At 38.9% G+C, this 21461-nt stretch overlaps 1 protein-coding gene across 2 annotated transcripts in view; it reads left to right on the top strand.

Annotated features, from left to right (window-relative positions):
* The window catches only part of elavl4 (ELAV like neuron-specific RNA binding protein 4), a 73040-nt gene extending 55082 nt beyond the window's left edge, over positions 1-17958 (top strand). The window contains exons 7-9 of one of the 2 annotated variants that reach the window (XM_056772834.1): positions 6650-6875; positions 10797-10835; positions 13928-17958. In XM_056772834.1, coding sequence (XP_056628812.1) covers positions 6650-6875; positions 10797-10835; positions 13928-14255 — 593 coding nt within the window. In that variant the 3' untranslated portion in view covers positions 14256-17958. The remainder of the gene's footprint in view (positions 1-6649; positions 6876-10796; positions 10836-13927) is intronic. The other variant, XM_056772835.1, reaches the window with a different exon arrangement.
* Positions 17959-21461: the final 3503 nt, after the last annotated feature.

The following is a 21461-nucleotide window of genomic DNA, read 5'->3' as shown; positions in this document are numbered from 1 at the left end:
AACATCCACTCATCTCTTTGGTCCATCCTTCCTCCAAAACCATGAATAAACCAGCCTTGATATAAATGGTCATGGAGCTGCATCTCTACACATTCAATACTCTCCGAACTGCATAATTCATAACGCCACTCACCATGCAAACAATACCGCATAAGCCACAGAAACATGTACTCCACGTTCTAGTGGTGCCGAACGTTTTTTAAAGAACCGCTGAGGAGTGCTGCGTGGCCACACACACGTGGCCTTCCTCTCTTGACACAGATCCTTCCTTTGGCCCTGTGAAGGCTCCCCGGGAGAGAGCGGTCCGCAGGAGGGAGCTTAATGACTAATTAAACTTGAGTTGCTGGTGATTAAGAAACAAGTCGTTTTTTTCTGATCGGAGGGCTGCCATAAAGAGACATGGAGCAGATCTTAAAACTCTTCTGTGAGGCCTTGAATGCCAAACAGGGACGGTTGTTTATGTACAGTATGTGTTCGTGTGTGCATGCGTGTGTGTGTGTACAGGTTTGGCAATATTTGTAAAGAAAATATAGTAGAACAAGTATAAATATTATATAATAAAAAAAAATATATATGTTATCTCACAACCTAAATACAAATTCTATCTGTAGTGCATAACCAGAAAAGCAACAACGTCTCTTTAAGATAAGTTTGTAACAGATTTTTTTAATTATTTTATTTTGTTAAAAATATGAAATTTTTCCTCATTTTCCACAAAAAAAATCTACAAAAAGTAAAAAAAATGCACACGCTTGTAATGGCAGTTCTTATTCGTTCTGTCACATCCCCCATATACAAATTTCAAGAAAATAATGCATCCTAAAATAATACTGCAAGTCTAAGTCATTAATAAAGACGAAGACATATGCCACGATAAACTAACAGTGTCTTTGCTTTTCTGAAATAATAATAAATCATAAATCTTTGTCACCAGTTTCATTGTGAAAATATGAGAACAATTAGGGAACCGTAGTGCGACGGTTAGAGGCAGAAACACTGTTCCGCCTGCCATGTAGCCGCCTCTGTTTGCCCTGTCAGAGAGGAGCTTCCTGTGGATAATGTATTCCATTTCCAGTGGAAGTGACTGAAAGCTATTTCCTTTCCTCACTTGTATACTTATGACTCATTCCCTAGGGTGTGTCTGTTTGTTCTCACTTTATTGGAAAAACGGGAGTGAATTACAGGGATGTGAAAAACCCATTAGGCAAAAGTGGTTAAATGAACTTGAGTGAAATATGATAGGTTTGGACCTTTGATCAATAGTCAAATATTCAGAAAAGCTCTGCTGGGCCTTGCCTTGCAGTCAATACATGTATCTTCGATGAGGGCAAATACAGTAGAATTGATTCTGACACCAGCTGTGCCTCTTAAGTGTAAAACCACTGCTTGTGGAAATACCTCTTTTAAAATGCTACGCTTTTTCCTTTCTATCTCTTTTGTGTCTCGCTCATTGATATTTTCCCTTGACTTGAATTCTATTAACTACACTGTGTGAGTGTGCTGTCAGGAAGGGTTAGACCATGTCCATGCTTTTCCCATGTGTTTAAGCCAACGTTCCCCATTGAATATCCGTATCAAAGCGTGTGGAACACAAAGGATCTGTAATATATAAAACAATACAATGAAGCAGAACAGTCAGGTTCCAGAAGGGAAAATCTCCTTCATTTTGTTCGTACAGACATTTTTAGCAACAAGTATGTTTTTCAAGACCTACCTTGAGCTCCAAGTCTGTTCCACAGACAATTTTAAATGAGCTTAACTGGTAGGCCATTGCATTAGCAGCGCAAAAGGTTGTGGGGTCGATTACAAGGAAACGCCTGCAATGACCATTATGCATTCATTTCATTAAGTAAATAAGTCATACATTGTTATATATTATAAATTATATTTATACTTGTAGCTTCGGACAAGTCTTTTATTTTTAATAAATACTGTACACAGTATGTCTCTACATTTTTTAAACAATTGCTTCAAAATGTATTTATTTAGTTTAGTTCATAGATTAGGACTCGCTGCCTTGGCCTCCAATTACACAAGGACAAACAGATGGATTTATAGCTGCGTGCCAGCAGAACCAAGCAAAGAGCTGCTCGAGTCTTCAAAGACCTCCCTTACGGAGCCTTTTCAAACACCATCTGTAGCGGCAGCAACTAAAGTTACATAAAACGAAAACGTCGCTTTCCTTTCTCTGATTAGGCAGAAAGCAAGGCGAGAGGTGTGCGCTTTTTTCCTCATAATATATTTAACGCACTAGTTTAATAAATGTTCCATACAGCTGGCACAGCCACTTGAAAGTGAGCGAATGAGAGACGGAAAAGAGGTGGTTTTTTTCAGAGCTTTCCTTTATTCTCACCAGAGTATTTTCCCCCTTCTCTTTCTCTCTCTCTCCTGTGCAGTAAGTGTCGAAGAACAGAACGGTGGGCGTGCGGTAGAAAGCGCTTTGTCAGGCCGGCTGTGGCGGTCTCTTGCCACCATTTCTTGCGCGCTCTCTCTATGTGTCACGGTTATTATTAAACTCAGCATTCTCTAGCTTCATGTGTGCTGAGCCCAGATAAGTACAGGTAGAAAGTTACGTAAGGCAGGAGTGATTACCAGGAGAATAGTGCCGTTAACCGGCACATTGTAGCTGTAACTCTGTTCTGTTCGTGATAAGCGCTATAAAGGAGCTTGCGGTGGCAGTATCTCTGGTTTTAGCTTGGCCGTGCGCTTTGTTTAGGCAGCCTGTTGTAGAAACGGCTGCAGGCTCATTATGGTAATGTCAGGGAAGCAATGGGAAAAGAAACAGTAAAGCACAGTCAACATTAAGCCAGCCATTTGCATTTTTTAACCGTTAAACTGCAAGCTTTTTTCGGCCTCCTAATTTTAGCGGTTCTGCGGGCGGCTGATAGATCGTCAGCTGTTTGCTGAGTCGCAGCCAGAATGACATTGGTCAGCACTATTTCCACCCGAGGAAAACAAGATCCCATCACGATTTCATTATAGTTGTGTTAGTGCACAGCACTGAAACACTCTGGATTGAAACACAGACTACCTGCCCTACGGGTATAAGCTGTGGGTTTTTTTAGGCGTTGAACAAAACACTCTGCAGAGGACAAAAGGACACGCAATATAAAGCATTTGCGAAATTGAATTTGCTGTTAAACAGACATCAGGCACATCATTCATAATGTTATGACTTGCTGCGGACTGCGCCTGACTGTCAGAAGCTATTTAAACACAGGCTGTGTTCAGAATGAAGTAGTAGCTTATTACTTAGTTCTCTACTGCTTACTGTTTTTTTACTTTTCGCATGCATTCTTTAATCCTGAAGAACAAACAGTATGAATTTAGTAATAGAACATCAGTTTATCTGTTCACTGAGAGTTGAACAAAGATGTTGCCATTGCAGGCACCATGCTTTACCAATTATAAAAATAGTAAAGTAAAGTAGTATGACATTATTTCACAGTATTCCACAATAAGATTTCAGACTATTGTGGAATAAGAAGGTCTGATCAGACGCAGTGCATTGTGGGTACCGTTTTGCTCACTATACAGTGTGTCACATATAGTACATTTATTCCATATAGACCTTTTTGTAAGATGTAAATAAATACGGTCCAAAAACACTTGCTGTTTCAACTTTTAAGACTACACAACTGTTAATACAAAATACAACCAACTGAACATTTAGAACCGAATCAAAACGTAAAACGAACATTTTTAGGATGTTATTTTAAGGTTCCTTTTGCATTCTGAGCCGTTTTGAGATATTGCGCTATAAAAGTTTTTTATAAAAGTCCTAAAAATGTGCACAGCATAAAGAAAAAACACCATATAATGTTACAGAATAAGAATATGTGAATAACTACATTTTTACAAATTGTCAGATGGAGCATTACAATTCCAAGGTGATGACATGTAAAATAAAAAACAATGAAAAACTTAATCAGGAAGTGATCCTGGATCCGTGTTGTTTATGTATGCCAAAATGTAGAAATTGTTTATTGTCAAGCTTTTCTTATTAGGTTTGAGAGGGCTTGAGATTTGATCTCCCCGAAAGATCATCGTAAACAAATAGAAACAAAGATAGTGTATAGCTGAAGGCAGATCCATCAGTTCATTCCAGCGCGGTTAAACTGACAGACAGAAACAAAAAGTCTTGTAGTTTCGGATCAAAATTTTATGAAACAGAATTTGTAATCTCTTGTATTTTTAGAGAGTCGAGCTGTTGCATGTCAAATATCTTCCTGAGAGAAACAGAAAAAGAGAGAGAGGGTGTAACAGAGAGAGGAGGTGTCAATCCCAGTTTCCTCTCTGCTCCACTTTCTAAGGATTCTGCTTTGACCTCAACATCTCTCTCCAGCATTTACTCTTAAAGCTAACGCAGCATCCTTAAGTCCCCGGAATAATGCACGCTTTCGCTCTTCAAGCTTTTACTTCTGTCATTCCAATTAAAGAAAGCAGGTTTTGGGAAGGGAAATGTGAAAAACTGTCAGGGATGACTCACGCTGCGAGGGAAACACAGTAATGCAGCCGCAGTCTGAATGAAAGCTCGCCGCATTCAAAAGATTGTGTGCAAATATTTGTTTGGAGAACTGAACGTATCTAAAGACACTGATTTGAATAGACAATCAGGCAGCACAACAGAAAACATCAATACTAGCGTGTGACAGCCGAGAGTGCGAGGGGAGACAGAACTGACAATATAGAATGCGGCGTGTTTGTGTTAGAGACACACAAATACGTGTTCATTGTATTATGCAAATTGCCCTCTTGGAAAGCTTTCTCCACACTCTCCCCCTCAGAGCCAGAAGGATCGTCTCATTAAAAACCAGCCCACAAAAGACCTCCCAGAGAGCCAGGCCCTTTTAAATGTTACTTTCAGGTAGTGGTCAAAACCATCGCCTTGGAAACCGTGGAAATGTCGCCGGCAAGCTGCATACCATGAGGCGGCGTGTGGCCATCAGCTGGTGCAAACAACGCAGTGTGAGGCCGAGCGAGACGTGGCACAATAGTACGCGCGAACCGGCGCACACACCACACCACACCAGCAGGCAACAGTATCTCTACACAATATTACCGTCCTCTCATGAAGAAAAGAAAACAAATTACACGTCTGCCTGACAGCGCCGGAATGTAGGCTGGCCAATAGAATCTCCGTGTTTCCTCACGCCTCATTTGCATAATGTGACACTTGCGATAGGATCCGTCATATGTGCTGCATCTCTCTGTCATTTGTCGTTGCCAAATCATTTGCCGCTATTCTGTCTCTAAATATAGAAATAATGGGTTCTGAATGAAGGTGTGTGCTAGTAAGGAAATGTTCCTGTTGCTTGAGCGTTACAGGAGTATGATGCGAGCCACAACAAGGTGATGGGTTTGATTCTCAGGGAATGCACAAACTTCATCATAGTTCATCATTTACTTTCCCTCTTGTCATTTCAAACATGTATGACTTTGTCTTCCACAGAACACAAAAAAGTATATTTCAAAGAATGTTGTTAAGTTGCTGCTGTTAAGTTACCAACTTCAAAATAGCTTCTTCTGTGTTTTCATTAGAATTTTGCAATTGACTTCTTTCCCGTATCGTGACGAATATCCGAGTGACACGGCTTCCAAAATTTGAAAAAATATAGGGCGGGGCTTTATTTTGCGTTTCCCTTTTTGATTTGTTCCTGGAGGGGAGGCCTGGCCATTGGACACGCTGTATAGTCCTTCCTCTTTTTTGTTGCTGACGTCATGTGGTGAAGACTTATTGCTGTTAATCATTGAGAGGTTAATCATTGTTTTGATAAACGATTACAAGTGAAAATGATGATTGAAAAAAATAATTCTTGTGCACAGATAAATCTTTTATAATAATCACTGCAACACTGTGTACAACACTTAGAATTTTCCTGTTTGACTACATGGTCACTTTAAAATGTACATCATGCAAAAGTCATGCAGTGGCCAGACTTTTTCCTGGCACCTGGAGTTTGATCATATCGCCCCTGTATTGTGCTCTTTCTCTTGGCTGCCGGTCCGTTATATAATTCATTTGAAAATGTTACTCTTTGTTTTTAAAGCTCTGACTTGATCAGCTACTAAATATCAACGTGAACTCTTAAATCTAAATACATCTGTTAGATCTCTGAGGTCTTCTGAAAAAAGATTGTTGATGGTCTCGAGATCCAGGTTAAAGTTGAGAGGCAATCAAGATTTTTCAGTTGTTGAAAACTGTGGAATAATCTTCTAGTTTCCCTCAGACTAATTTCATCAGAAATTCAATTTAAATCCAAGTTAAAAACATATTTTCTCACAGAAATATATCTGTTCCTTACATTTTTGAGGCCTCATCATTTATTTGTGTTTGGTATATTCCTTTTTTCTCATGGCATTGCAGTCTTTATTACATATATTTACCTTTTCACGCATCTTTTAGTATGATATTGTACAGCACAGGAGTCAAGTGTTTTAATTGTACTTATATATACATTTTGATTTTATCTTTGTTATACACTGAAGAAAAATACAAAATAGTTTTCTGGATTTGCATCTCTACCTGTTAGAATGAAAAAGACTAAATATGCAGGCAATGGTTGTTGAATTGGTTGATATTGCAGCTGCAGACCGGATAAAGCCAGTAAGTGTATCGTGTGTTGTTTCTGATCTGCTGGCCCCACAGGTGGCTCGCGGGGTGTGGGCTTCATCCGCTTTGATAAGAGGATAGAAGCTGAGGAGGCCATCAAGGGTCTGAACGGACAGAAGCCCTCGGGTGCCGCCGAGCCCATTACGGTGAAGTTTGCCAACAACCCCAGTCAGAAGACCAGCCAGGCGCTACTGTCGCAGCTGTACCAGTCCCCCAACCGGCGCTACCCTGGACCACTTCACCACCAAGCGCAGAGGTTCAGGTAAATACAAGTCAGGCCGTACGGAGTTATTCGTTCATAATGTGCTTAATAAAAGTTTTTTAAAAGGTCAGGGCTGATGCTAAGAATTGTAGTCTCTTTGTATGTAAAAATGGATGTGGGGTCAGAATCAATGTTTACTTTATCCCCACTTGCTACGGCTCTGATAAAGGCATAAAACATAGAGGTAACTCAGAATTGGTGAAACAGAAAAACAAAGACAAAGGAATAGTTGCTCCCAAAAATAAACAAAACGAGAAACAGAAGTGAAGGACTGATAAGAGACAGTGGGGTTCTGTCGTTCACAATGTCCATCTGATTTCTTTTTCTCATACACCATCGTTCCTTATTTCATTTTACATCTGTTCCTTTCATTTCAGTTCAGCAGCCCACAAATACCTTCATTCTGGCTGCTTACACCTTTTCAGCCCAGGGCAGCCGCGGTTCTCAACCTTTTTGAAAGGCAATGCAAAGTTCTTTCTATGCTGTATCCACATGAAGCAAATAGTCACAGGCAACAATAACAACATCTTTTGATCCTGCTATTGACTTGCTAGGACTTTGCGTAAGATGTGCCCTCCTCTGAGGCTAATTCACATAAACTATGAGTCACGTCTTATGAGCTTTGAACTGGTGAAGCTATTAATACAGATGATGTTATTTTGCAGGGAAAGTTTACGGCTTACTAACAGCAGATGTCAGCTTGTAATCAAAATGTAACATTGATGCGGATAGCTTCACCTGTGTTTACTTTTACCAGTCTTAAGTTTTGCACATGTAAAATGCAATTTTCAAGATTGTGCGGCACATCTTCTGCCTTCAGTTCAGAAAGTAAGCATGAAATGACCTGGGACCCAGCAATGAATATGAGCAACAAGATCTGATGTCACACTCCAGAGATTGAATAAAAGAATAAAAATAAATAAATATTATACAATAAATAAATATATAAATTTTAATATATTTAGTTGTTTTATATATAGTGTATGAATATATATATATATATATATATATATATATATATATATATATATATATATATATATATATATATATATATATAATAAATAATAGCAAAGATACTTATTTTCTTAATTTAAGTAACTTAATAATAAATATGAATAATACAATAATGAATAATGTATTATGTTTATGATTATTTAATGTGTGTGCATGCATATTACTATTTATGTATTATCTAAAATGTATAAATAAGTAAATACATAAACAAATATTCATGAGTAAAAAAATGTATAAAGTGTTTATATACATTTAAATATATACTGTATAATGATATACTAAATCATTATTATTATTATGTTGATATATACATATATAATTTCATACAAAAAACTATTACAAATATCTCTGTGTACACTCATCATATGAATGGAACTGAATGGAAGGAAGTCAAGCATGCTCACATCTTTAGGGAGATTAGAATGTCATGAAAAACCTGAAAAGTGTTTACTATAATTAATTCAACTATCTCAAATATAAAATACTTTAGATGACTATACTCCAGTCTTCTCTAGGTGCATGAATTGCCAGTCTGATGTTTATTTTAACGCAAGCAATCCTTTGTTTAGACAAACAGCACTCGAGCAATTAGCACATCTCAGCAATACTGATGACAGGAGTCAGTAATGAATTCCTCATACATCACAAGCAAGATATATGAAAAGGACGAGCACCATTTGCATGTATTAGTCGGCCCTACAAAGGCGTCATTGTGTTGTGTGTGCGTTTGGAGAGGCAGTGTGAAAAGCTGTAGGCCGGGCAGAGACACGCCTGCAGATATCTAACACATCGTGTGCTCTTGCACCTCAGAGCCCTTGCACCGATTAACTCTTTTACCCACAAAGCAACCAGCCTCCCTAATTGGCTAATTGGCATCGTAATGACTCGACACACTGACTGTCCTCATTTATTTTTGATGCATTTTTCTCACTAGAAGATACAGTCACCAACTGTTGACCCACTGCAGTGTGTGTGCTTGTTTTGAGAAGTTGAGTTTGAATTGTGGAAAAGCGGTAATTAGCCCTGTCGGCCATCTTGCGAAGGTTTTAATAAGACATGAGACGGGGCCGAGCCAAGTGAGAGACCAGGGTCCTAGAGTAACCAAATAGACAGGAGACTAAAATGAAAATGACTGACAGGACAGGGAAGCGTAATACACTGGCCCAGCGGGTCACTGAAGCTAATAGAGAAGCAGCGAAAAAAGACATCGCAAGATAAAGAAAGGCCACTCACAGTTAATGCTGTATTACATCCTGTCTCAGACTTCATTGAAATGTCATTTTTATATTAAAGTTTTCAGGTTTGCTGAAAGATGGCCCCAGGCCAATTTCATCCATAACACTAGCATATTATCTGCATGTGTCCTGACAGTGGGATTCATTTTTAATTCTCATTCTCAATATTTCTTTTTTTGATTTAAGTTTTTCTTTTCTATTTGCTATCATATCCCCCTTAATCACAGTTTAATCATAAATATTACAAATTAGATAGGGGTGAATTCAGTTCATTTGAACCACTTTTTGCCATTCATTTTATTAAAGCCCAATATAACTAAATTCACCGTGTATATTACAATGTAAACAAAATGATAGTTCTTTATAATTTCTCAATTTGAATGTGTTATTTTCTGCAAATAATTGCATGTAATTTCACCCCCCAAATTATGTGCCAGCCTAAAAAATAACCTTTCATGAGTCTTAGTGGATTTATGTTATTGTTTCGTCGGATGAAAACCTCTAAAATATCTTATTTGTACATGTGGTAAATATACAGAGGTCCCGAAAGTATTTTGAAGACTTGATTTTTAGGTTTGCCTAAAAATAAGAATTTCATAATTTACTCACCCTCATGCCATGCCAGGTGTAGATGACTTATTTTCTTCAGTTTAACACAAAAAGCACATCCATCCATCAATGATGTAATCAATAGGACTCCAATGGGTTCATAAATGTCTGCTGAAGCAAAAAAAAAAATGTTAGCAAAAAACACAATTATTTTGAGTTTAAGTGAAATTAAAATAAAATGAATATACTTTATCGTTTCATAAGACATTTCTTTGTTAACGTTTGTATCGTTCAACTAAAGACATGAAATCATGAACGTCTGGGATGGCATAAGGGTTAGTGAATTATGAGAGAATTTTCAATTCTGAGCAAAGAATTATTTCAAGCCACACCTAAGGAATGTCTTTGCATAATATTACAAAAAACAGTGACATTTGACATTATGTAAGAACAGATATATTGTTAAAATGATGGTCAGTAAAATTCTCTCTCAAATTTTAGTGGAACATGTCCTTAGTTAATGTATTAAACTACTCTGTCAGGACACCTGTGTGAATTTGAGAGGAACTGACTTTATTCATCCGTCCTAAAATGACCTTGGAACCATTCTGTTACACGTAATTTAAATAAAAAGCCTTTGAAAACACGTCAACTATTAGATGCCACCTGGTTTGAGATTTTGTTTCTAATGCAATGCCATTCATACATTTCTAAGTGTGACTTAATTGATCAGATTAATTACTTTTTTGAGGCCACTGAACTGTTTATGATTTATTAGCTATATTGCATAAACACAAAAATATTAGAAATCAAGTCAGGGCTGCAGAATTCTTCGACTCAAGACCGAACGCTCCCAAATGCAACTAGCAATTGTGTTAAGTATGTGTGTTGCTGGGTGGGCAGTCGAGTGGCCTCCTGTGTTACCATTAGCACTGCTGCAAATTTGCTGCTCTTTGAATGTATGATTGACTCTGTGAAACGCCTGATGGGGCAACACAGCGTAATGGCCCATCGCTGGATGGGCGTCTACCTTCAGTGAGGCAGGGATGTAGCATTAGTTCCATTGAGTGAGTCGACCATCTGCCTGGCATTAACCCCAGAACCCTCCTTCTCTTTGCAGGCTGGACAATTTGCTTAATATGGCCTATGGCGTTAAGAGGTAATTAAAACTTCACTGAATGCCAGATGTCCATGTTGACAGTTTGATTTCTATCTTGTTTTTTTTTCATTCTTTTATGAAAATCACATGCATTCAGTTTAGTTCAAGGTCTTCCTCTTCCCTTGAGTTCTTTTGCTTTTCGTTTCTTGATTTCTTTTACTTGATTATTTATTGTTTACTACCAACCAATCAGTAGCCAATCAAAGTGCGCGTAAGTATCTTTTATTATTTGAAGTGTTGAGTATGCAGTGAATGATTATGAATTTTTACATTGCGTTTTGGTATTTTGTGTTTTGTGTGAAGCTCGTGTTTTGAGGCGTGGCTTTGAAAGGATTTAGGGGCTGAAGCACCTCCGTCCAGCTGAGCACTTACAGCTTTTGTTTTATAGACTTTTTTTCTTTATTCGGCACGGCAACCCACTACTGTGACCAAATAAAGAATTAATAACCTTGAAAATTGTCATCTGTTCACTCACCCTCTTGCTTTTCCAAAATCAAAGTCTTTCTCGTGTGACGCAAATAAAAAACAAGAAATGGGTGGTTTCCCTTTTTTGCACTATTACAATGAATGGGGACTGGACATTCAGAAAGGACACAAAAGCACAAAGTTTTATTAAAGTCCTTCAACTTCATAACTATTTCAAGTTGCCTTGTGTCAGGAACAGAACAAAATGGAAGATAGCGTTATGGCTTCAAAGAATTACATTGTGCAACCTGCAGTATATAGACACACGGACAGTTTTATGTTGTTATTGAACGCTGTTTAAAACATTGACAGGGCCAGCACCCATTCACTGTAATGAAAGGGAAAAGACTGAACAGAGCACTACTCCTTTATGTTCTAGTAAAGCCCAAATCATGTTTTGGAACAACATGAGGGTGAGTAAATAAAATAATTTAAATATTTGGGTAAACTGTCTATTTCATAAATCTGCATTCCCAGCTTAAAAAAGTCTAACAGATTTCATGGGTAGATTGAATTTCGGTTGGTTTTGTTTGTTTGAATGAGCTGGTTTAGACGGAGACGGAGGTGTTCCCAGCTCACCTGGATCCCTGCAGGAAACGTAGCGTTTCACTGCTGGTTCGGGAGCCTCTGATCAGTTGGGTTTGCTTATGTTCTTTTCGCTTTGTGCTGCTGTGGATATAGTGAAAAGGCTTCTTTTGAACATGTTCTAGTGCTTATGACATTTTGTTGCATATTTAAGTATCTATTGAAACACTTTGAAGTCTACCGAATACCAAATACTCAAGGCTAAGATAGAGGGCGTGAAAGGTTATGCGTTGCGTGTGTTTTCTCCTTCGTAGACTAAAGCCGCCATATTTACTCGATTTATTCTCTTCCAAGAAAGTCGCCAGTAACTAGAACGAACCGCTGCAACGATTGTTGTTAGGAAGACATGCTTTTAGGGAACCAGACCGTACAAAATCTCTGCGGTTCATCTTTTCTGCGTAGAGAGCTGACAAGCCACAGGAAAGGAGGCAATCAAACAGGATATGCCAACAAGGCAACAGCATCTTTCAAAACAAATGAGACGAAGACTCCTTTTTATTTACGCTCTGTGCGATCAGCTGTCAAATCGCTGAAAAAGGCCATGAAGAAATCACATAAGCCTGTCTGCCTCTAGAGAGAGAGAAAATTTAGGGGAGATGAAACCAATCTAGGGAGGAGGCGATGTGCGCCGTCGAAGGTAATTAATGAACAAAGAGCGGTCTGAAAAAATGAGCATCACTAGGTGAAGGTGGGCAGCTCGGAGGGGTGGGATGCCTCCAGGTCGGCCGCTTGTTGCTATGCAACTCCATGTCCAAGTGTTCGCCTCGGTTTGAACAACAGACAGCGATCGGCCCTGCCCTCGCAGTCACCAGACATCCCTGTGTCAGCAGTAAGCTATTCCGACCCTCATCCGCTAGCTCATCTACAGATGACTGGCATTCAAATTACCACCGAGCCATATTTCGCCTTCTCCTCTAGGATGAATAATGGCGCTGGATTCATTATTTACACAGAAATAGCAGCGTAATTGAAGTCATGAGATGGTTTGCTTGTCACACGGCGCAAAGTGAGCCGACTTACCATTATACCCTTCATTTACATAATGAGACACAAGTGACAGGACACAAAAGAGAAAGAGAGAGACAGATGTATTGACTCTGCCAGGACGAACCAGCTAAAACGCAGATGAAACGTCTGAGTAATTCTTGGCAGAACAAGAAGCAGGGAATTGGCCGGCCCTGTAGTCCGTGCAGCGCTATTGATCACAGTCACACACTGCAGAGCGGCGGAGGGTGTGGGTGGAATAAACTCTGTTCCCCCTGCTAGCTGGCTGCTTCCATCTTCCATTTTCTGCTCGCCGGCAGCTTCCAACATCCCCCCCCTTAGATTCGGGTTTTGGTAAAGACGACGTCGGCAGCAAACTGGAAATCTCAATTAAAGTACACCCAATAATGCCTATAGTCATTCCTTGCGAGGTGGCACACGAAATGAACCTCTTATCCAATTTACCTTTTATTTAAAGTGGAAATTTCCTTTAAGCGGAAAGGCAATTAAGCGAAATCAACTGAGCATTCAAATCTTGGTATCGTGAGGGAGGAAGAAAGCCAAAGAAAGGAAAGATTACGAGACGAATGAGAGCAGATTTACACGGCCGCGTACCAAATCTCTGATGAATTTCCAAGGTATTAATGCGCAGAGTTCCTGTAATTTCGTTTCCGCGCAGGAAGACGGGAAAAGAAAAGAGCTCTGTCTCTCATCGCCCGCACGAATGACACTCTAGCACAGCCCGCGTTCGTGAGCGCAGCCTTTTCAGTCGCCATTCAAGATTCTTTCCGTCTGGAAAAAAGAAGCAGAGACTTGTGTCAGATCAAAAGCCATAGATTGAAAAGATTGCAATGGCACACAGCTTGTGATTTTCCAGGCCCGGTCCTCATCACATTTGCCCGCCTGCGATCGCGCAGCTGTAATTGCGGCATTCTAGTCTGTGCGTTTCAGTCTGGGGCTCTAAGTTTGGCTAGCTGTGAATCACGCATCTCGTTCGCGCTTTTCCTCACACTGTTTTTCTCTCTCGTCCTTTCCCTCTCTCACCCCCCTCCCCGCAGGTTCTCTCCCATCACTATTGATAGCATGACCAGTCTAGTAGGAATGAATATCCCAGGTCACACGGGAACGGGCTGGTGCATCTTCGTCTACAACCTTTCGCCAGACTCGGACGAGAGCGTCCTGTGGCAGCTCTTCGGACCGTTCGGCGCCGTCAACAATGTCAAGGTGATACGCGACTTCAACACCAACAAGTGCAAGGGGTTCGGATTCGTCACCATGACGAACTACGACGAAGCGGCCATGGCCATCGCCAGTCTGAATGGGTATCGATTGGGTGACCGTGTCTTGCAAGTGTCTTTCAAGACCAGCAAGACCCACAAGTCCTGAACTCCCTTTCCCATCACTCGTGTAGCTCCTTACAGCTCCTCTATTACTAAAAACCCACCTCTGCCCACTCAGCTACTCAAAACAGGAACACCCAACCAACAAACCCACAAAAAAGAACTGGATATGGCTTATAATATAACTTTGGACCTATAAGCCAATGTTGCCTAAGTATTACAAAATGAAAAATTGAGAATATTCATTATTTGGAGACCCTGAAAGTGGTACAGGGATTCTGTTGTATATCTATTTGAGTTCTTCTTGTGGTTGTTGTTTTCTCTCCTTCTGTTTTTCTTGCTTTCTTCTCTTTTTTTCTCTGTAAACAGTAGCAAAACCAGACCGCCCTTATTTTGAAGAAGAAAATGTCCTTCTTTAGATCAAACTCTTTTGGTCTCGATTCAGGATTTTTTCTTTCTTTTTTAAATCCGGATCCACTGTCGTTAGAATAACACCTCCCTGGTAAGAAAACGGGAGGGGGCTCTTTTTAAAAAATATATATCTATATATATATAAATATATATATCTCTATCGGTGATCATTCATTCATTTGTTTTAGTGTAAATTGTTAGAAATCCCCAAAATGAATCGATACGGATGACTCCATCCCTTTTCTCTAATGCAGAAGATGTTTCTAGCATAGTTTTGGTTTTGTACTGCAAACAAAACACACGTCTGTCCTCACAGGGGATTGTGGGAAGGGGAGAGGGAAGGGATGGGCTAGCACCCCTGATGACGCGTTACGTTGAAAAAACCTACACACACACTGTTGCCAAAGAGAAGATCTCTTTGCTTGAAAATGCGTTTAGAAAAAATGAAAAAATAAAGAGAAAGAAGTTCTATTTTTATAAAGAATGATTAAAATAATTATTGAAGAATTTTTACAAGAATCTGGATTTGAAAAAGAGAAAAATATTTTGACTGGCTAATTAGGGACGGGGGGAGGGGTCAGGTGCCACCTTGTCTTGTTCGTTCTGCCGTGGTACTTTTTAGGATCAAAGGTTGTTTGTTTTTCGGGGAGAACCCGGATTGGCAATGGTTTTGTAGATGGCGGAATTTATCAAGGGATGCAAATTCAGGCAGGTAATTTTTCATAGCAGTAATTATTCAACAGCGATACCCAATAGGAGAGGAAGAGGGGTCTTCCCAGGCCGATCACATCTTCACAGTCAAGAGGCCAGAGCAAGGCCACTCATTGTCCACTCATTTCTTTATTAGGTCATCAGTCTTTGGGATATAAGTAATAAATACACACACACACATACAGTGTCCATTTGGAAAACATACACGATTATGTTTCGTTCGCTCTCTGATTTTGAATTTCTGATTCCATTCGAGATGTACTTCCTTTAGCGATCAACAGTAGGTGCTATATTACATGGTTCACATATCTTAAATATCCAACTGTGTTGTTCTTCGTGTTGTTTAGAGAGAAAAAAAAGAAAATTTCGGTGTTGGCATTATATTAATAAGCTGCTGTTTTACTTCTTTCGTTGTTGTTTTTGATTTGTTGGATTGTCGGCCCCCGTCTGTTCGGCGAATTTCTCGCAGAGATCAACGAATTCGGGCCTTGAATCACTTGACGAGTTTTCTTTTTGGCTTGCTTACTTCTAGGTTATTTGCTGAGTGTACAGCGTTTGTCAAACTTCAGCGATAATTAGCTAGTTTTGTTAGTCTAGTATTCGTTTCCTCAAAGGATCTATTACGACTGTGTCTTTCTTTGTTGTGTACAAATAGATGATATATAGTCAACATTTTCTGTTACGATAACTATATCTATCTGAGTTGTCACTGTTTTTCCGTTCGGGGTTGTCTTTTTTCATATGAAAAGTGATGGTTCAGTTACTTAGAAAACTCGTGAGGAATCTTGTTTAATATGTTGTCACGTCGCTTGTGAAGATAAAGAAAAAACGCGAAAAAAAAGAGAACTGAAAAATTGGATCGATTCATTTGATTTACCGCCGCAGCAAAAGAAATCGAACAAAAAACTTCTTGAGAAAACATGTATTTATTTATTGACTGATTGATTGATTGTCTCATTGATTAAATTATTTATTTATCTCGAATATTTATTTATTTGTTATTCGTTTCTTATGTTGTCTGTGTTTTTGCGTGATTCTGGTACAGGGAGGGGGGGGGGTGTTTCTGAGCTAAAGGGAACAAATGACTAGGGGAGATGTTCTTCCATTAGTCCTGCGCACTGAGACATTTTAGTACGTTTGTGCTTTGTACCAATATATCAAAATTACAATATAAAAAAGTCAAAAACTAAAAAAATGGGGTTGGTGAGGCTCTTCCCTTATTAATAGAAACAGTTACTCGCTATGCATAACCTAGCCGATAGTTCAATTTGCTATTGCTTTTTTCTTGTCTTGTTAAACATAAATCTTTAAATCTTTTTCAATAAAGTTTAGTCTTAATAGAATGTTATAACAGTTGTTCTGGTTCAATATAACCTGTGATAAGTTTGTGTAGTTTTAAAAGCCACTTCCCGCCCTCCCTCCACACACTACAGTTGCTTTGTGATTAAACTTTATGCAAAAATGTGGGTCTGAAATGTAGTTTCTACGACATTCACGTCAGGCTTTGCTGCCCTAATTTGATCGATATGTGTCCGTTGTTTTGGAATTGTTCATTGCATTTGAAATGTAACCTTCATTTAAACCATTTCTACATTGATACTCCAAAAAAGCATTGACTCTGATTGTACTGGTTGAAGAAAAAATAGCTATAAAAGATCATATTTGATAGATGACACCTGTTCTATATATTTTCTAAGATATAGTCTATTTTGAAAGGTAAATTTCTGAATGGAGAGCTTAGCTCCTGTTGAGATAAGACCGGTGTGAATGCTGGAGAGTAAATATAAAAAACGCACGCACGAACACTGACACGTTCATGAACAGTCTTACATTCCTCCACGTCCTCAGCTACACCTATAAGGTCATCCATCCCTCCTCCGCTCCACCTCTGGGGCGGCGACACGGCCCTTCTCAAACCCCGCCACGGCTGGGAGTTTGAATTATGCAACGACTCCAGTAGAATGTTGTTCTGATGTACGAACAAATTTCCTCCATTACTTCTTCTTTTGGTTGACGACATCACCCTCCGCATGTCTAAGTGTCCACGACTGCAAACGCATGCGTTTAGAACGCGTGCGCCCATGTTCCAGAGAGTTTGGGGGGGTGTTTGTAACATGGGATCGCACCTCTGTGGTGCACGCCCAAATCGCAGTGTCTCTCCCCCGTAGCGCCTTATAGTGGCAGTCTGCCAATAGGAACCCATCAGCCGGTAGTGTAGGAGGGAAGGCAAAGTGAGGAACAAGGCTCTTGTCATAATTCATTTTCTCCTGAAATGTGTTTGTTTACTATCAGAAAAATCTATAAATCTTTAAAGACAAAAAAGATGAAAAAAATGTTCACCAGACCAAGCTGGTCTCTCCTACTTGCGTTATTACTTATCTATCGATTATTGATTATTGTTACTATGATTAATATTATTCTCATTATCCTTATTCTTATTACGAATCAAATTACTGCGATGAATGACTTCATGTTATCCTTGCTAGTTTAGGTCATTTCTCAAACTGGAAACAAAATATTGAAAAAAATACTTGCTGTAAATGTTTTTTTCTTTTTCATAAAACTGTTGTGTTTGAATTATTTGTACTTTTGAATGTTGGGACAATAAAATAAGGTGTTGAAAGCTGTGTGGTGCCATGTTGTTTAAAAAAAATCTAGACACACACACGCATGCATACTGTCTATATACACATATGATCTCGCATAACACAGCATGATTTCATTTCATTATGCAAACTCCGAAACGCTGATCTTTACTACCCCCATATATTATTTTCTCTATTATTCAGGATGTTTCATTTTCTCATGACCCTACAGGTCATTTAAGCTGCACTTTTCGAAACGAATTTCATCATTTATCCAAATAAGAACGAACGTGACTAAAGTTAAAATTCAAAAAGAGTGCTGAAACTCGATCATTATATTAACCCTGCCTCTAACAGCCAGTAACACAACTTAGGCAGATATGGTGTAAGAATGAGAGCACAGTGCCCCCTATTTCTGTCTAGAGAATTGTTTTGACTTGTGCCTTTAAAATACACTGTTGTAACTAAAAAGTAGTTAGAGACATTTCATTTCTCACTCTTTCAAAAACAAGCATCACATACAAACATCAACAAAAAATTCTTGTACACAATATGCCTACGGGAATATTTATAAATGGATGATGTTATTAAAGTAAAATAGTATAGAAGTTTGACTGTGCATTGAACACTATGGTTAGCTTCACTCTACCTCTGGGGTGGGCGGGGCTTAATAGTGGTCTACGTCCATAGGTGGGCAGGGTCTGATTCTGCGCTGAAGGGCAAAAGAGACGAGAATGTGATAAAGCCATCCGAGCGGAGTCTCTTTACACCATTAAGGACTTAATGAGGCAGAAGCCCGTGAAGGAAGAAAAGTGGCAACATGAGTCATCTCATTCCCACTTTAAAAACTCCTCAACTACCCACAGTCTCCTACAATAAAGAAATGAGATCTGATGTGCGCATTACCAAGGAAGCTGATATCTTCATCCGATGTCTGCCGCGCCTCTGTTGTGCGTATCTGCTCTGGAAAACAGTGACAGATGAGTAATGCACACGCCCCCCATTTAAATGCCGTCTTCTGTAAACATCTGGCACGATGCCATATGTGACAAATTATTATCTCAATCCCCCACAAAATGACATACGTTTGGACCGGAGGTATGTCATTAACCGTGAAAGCAAACATGAATATTTTGAATGTCTACACAGATCCCTCTGAATATGAATTATTCGGAGGTATTGAATGTATAGAATAAAGCAATCCGGAGAGTAACATAAAGAGACAGTTCAATATAAGACAGACCAAATCATATTTAAGATGAAAAGATCAACCTGTCTGGAAACTCAAGCACTAATGTTTTCAAAGAGAATTCCATAAACAGATGATATCATTTAACTTCCCTTTATCTTTTGAAACTGTTGTTCAATGTGAACGTCAAACTTCATCCTATGTTTTGCAAAATGACTATATCACATTGATTTGTGCCTGATTTGTGTTAATAAAACGATCATCACATCTATATCCCTTCATTAGACATAACAAAATATTATTTTTGGCAGTGACATCACTCTTTACTCCATGCCGGCCAAATCTCTCCATATCCCTAATTCATGTGTGCTGGATATATTTCTTTAAAGGTGCTGTGTGTATTTTTTCGAGGGTGTATTGACAGAAATGGAATAAAATATACATAACTATCTCTTCAGAGGTGTATAAAGACCTTACATAATGAAGCCTTATGTTTTTATCTCCTTAGAATCAGCTACAGTATTTCTATCTACGTACACTGCAAGTCCCCTTGCAAGGAATTCGCCATGTTGTTTCTACAGTAGCCCTAAACGGACAATCTGCACATAAACTGAGCATGTTTCATAAATGCATTATCTCCTACGGCAAAGAAGCGAAAACCTGACAACATATTAGTGCTGCATCAGCCACCGTAGTGGAGTGAGCTGTTGGTTGTTCGCAACCTCACCACTAGATGCCACAAAAATCTCCACATTCCTCCTTTAATTGGACAACAAAACAAATAATAATAAAAATCATAATAATAATTGGACAAAACTGAATAAATCGAGCACAAACTTGCAAAAGTTTTTTTTGTGTTAAAGTTAAGAAATTATTACATGATTACTTTTAAAGAACGAAGCAGCTGGCCAGACTTGTCATGCCAACATCTAATCAAACACCACAGACCTGCCACCTCATACACAGAAAGTCATATTTTTCCAATGAACTAATACCAGATGACCCTCACCCACAGACCGCCCAATAGCCAAAGCAAAGTGGAACACTTCGATGCTTGGAGCCTAATGTGTCAAAACCATTTTCTATTAAAAAAAATATTGCCAGGTACAGTGTATTTAACTGTTTAAGACTGAAACTTTTTCTGTTCCCATATTAGATTTTGTCATTTAAAAGGCATCGTTATCCTAAATATTCTATTTGTTTTTTTGGAGGTTTTCTTATACACTACTATATATAAAAAAGGTTCTTTGATGAAATGCATAAGATTGCTGGAGACATTTTTTTACTAATTCAATATATACAGCGGTATTACAACTTCTTCCATTTTATATTATTAGGTAAAATCTCTTGCATATCCTGCAAAAATGATGTTCTCTGTCAATCTCTATGAGCCTATAGAATGCCCAACCGCCAATGATCATACATCTGTCCTGTGCATCCTGCACTCACACAAGTGATTGAATACATCAATACATAACATAACACCGTATACATAAGTGCTCTTAAAAACAAAAATGCTGTCATCATTTATTCTCCCTCGTGTTGTTCGAAAACCTGAATGTGACTCTTTTTCTGCTGTGAATTACAAAAGAGGATATTTTGAGTTTTGTGACCATGAAAATAAAAGTCAACGAAAGTTGTTTGTTTCCTGCAATAGAAAGCACAGAATGACTTAAACTTTATTTTCAAGCTTTAATAAATAAGAAAATCAATGTAGCTTCAGCCTTGTGAATTACACATTTGTTTCAAATTCCCCAAACGATATTGGGAAACGAGAAATGCACACTCTCCATTGACAAAGTTCTTAAAGGATCAGCCTAGTCTATATTTTACACTAAAAGCATAATAATTTTCCTGAACTCTGATTCTAAAAATATACTCTTAACACAAAATAATCGATAGCCATCACACGCCCTCACAACAATGAGATCTCTTAGGTCTTACCACGAGGAAAAGCTGGGCAGCTGCAACATTACTGTGTTGGACCATTTATGGTTTGAGTTCCTCTCAGAACCAGACACATATGGCCCCTGCTGGCTTTGCTCTCTCTATCTTTCTTCAGACGGCACATGGCCGTTTGCCTCCCTGCTAGACTCTGGGGGCGAGGAGAGATGCTGGTTTGGGTGGCAGGGGCCCCCTGGCTGGTACCCGGAATCTGCTGTCTGTTTATAGAGAGACAGAAGGTGTGGGTCTGCTCCACTCAGTTTGTTCTTCAGCCTTAGATCCACCACAAGCACCACGAACATTACTACAGTAGTACCTCCATCCTTTTATCATAACTTTTCAAGCACACGTTCACAATTTCCTGTTCTTTTTTATTCATTTTGTACTTTTTATAAACAATCCACTTAAAACT

The sequence above is a fragment of the Triplophysa dalaica genome, chromosome 18, assembly GCF_015846415.1.
Source record: "Triplophysa dalaica isolate WHDGS20190420 chromosome 18, ASM1584641v1, whole genome shotgun sequence".
Taxonomy (NCBI): domain Eukaryota; kingdom Metazoa; phylum Chordata; class Actinopteri; order Cypriniformes; family Nemacheilidae; genus Triplophysa; species Triplophysa dalaica.
Note: the sequence above shows the minus strand (reverse complement) of the source record. Positions and strands in the feature narration are given on the sequence as shown.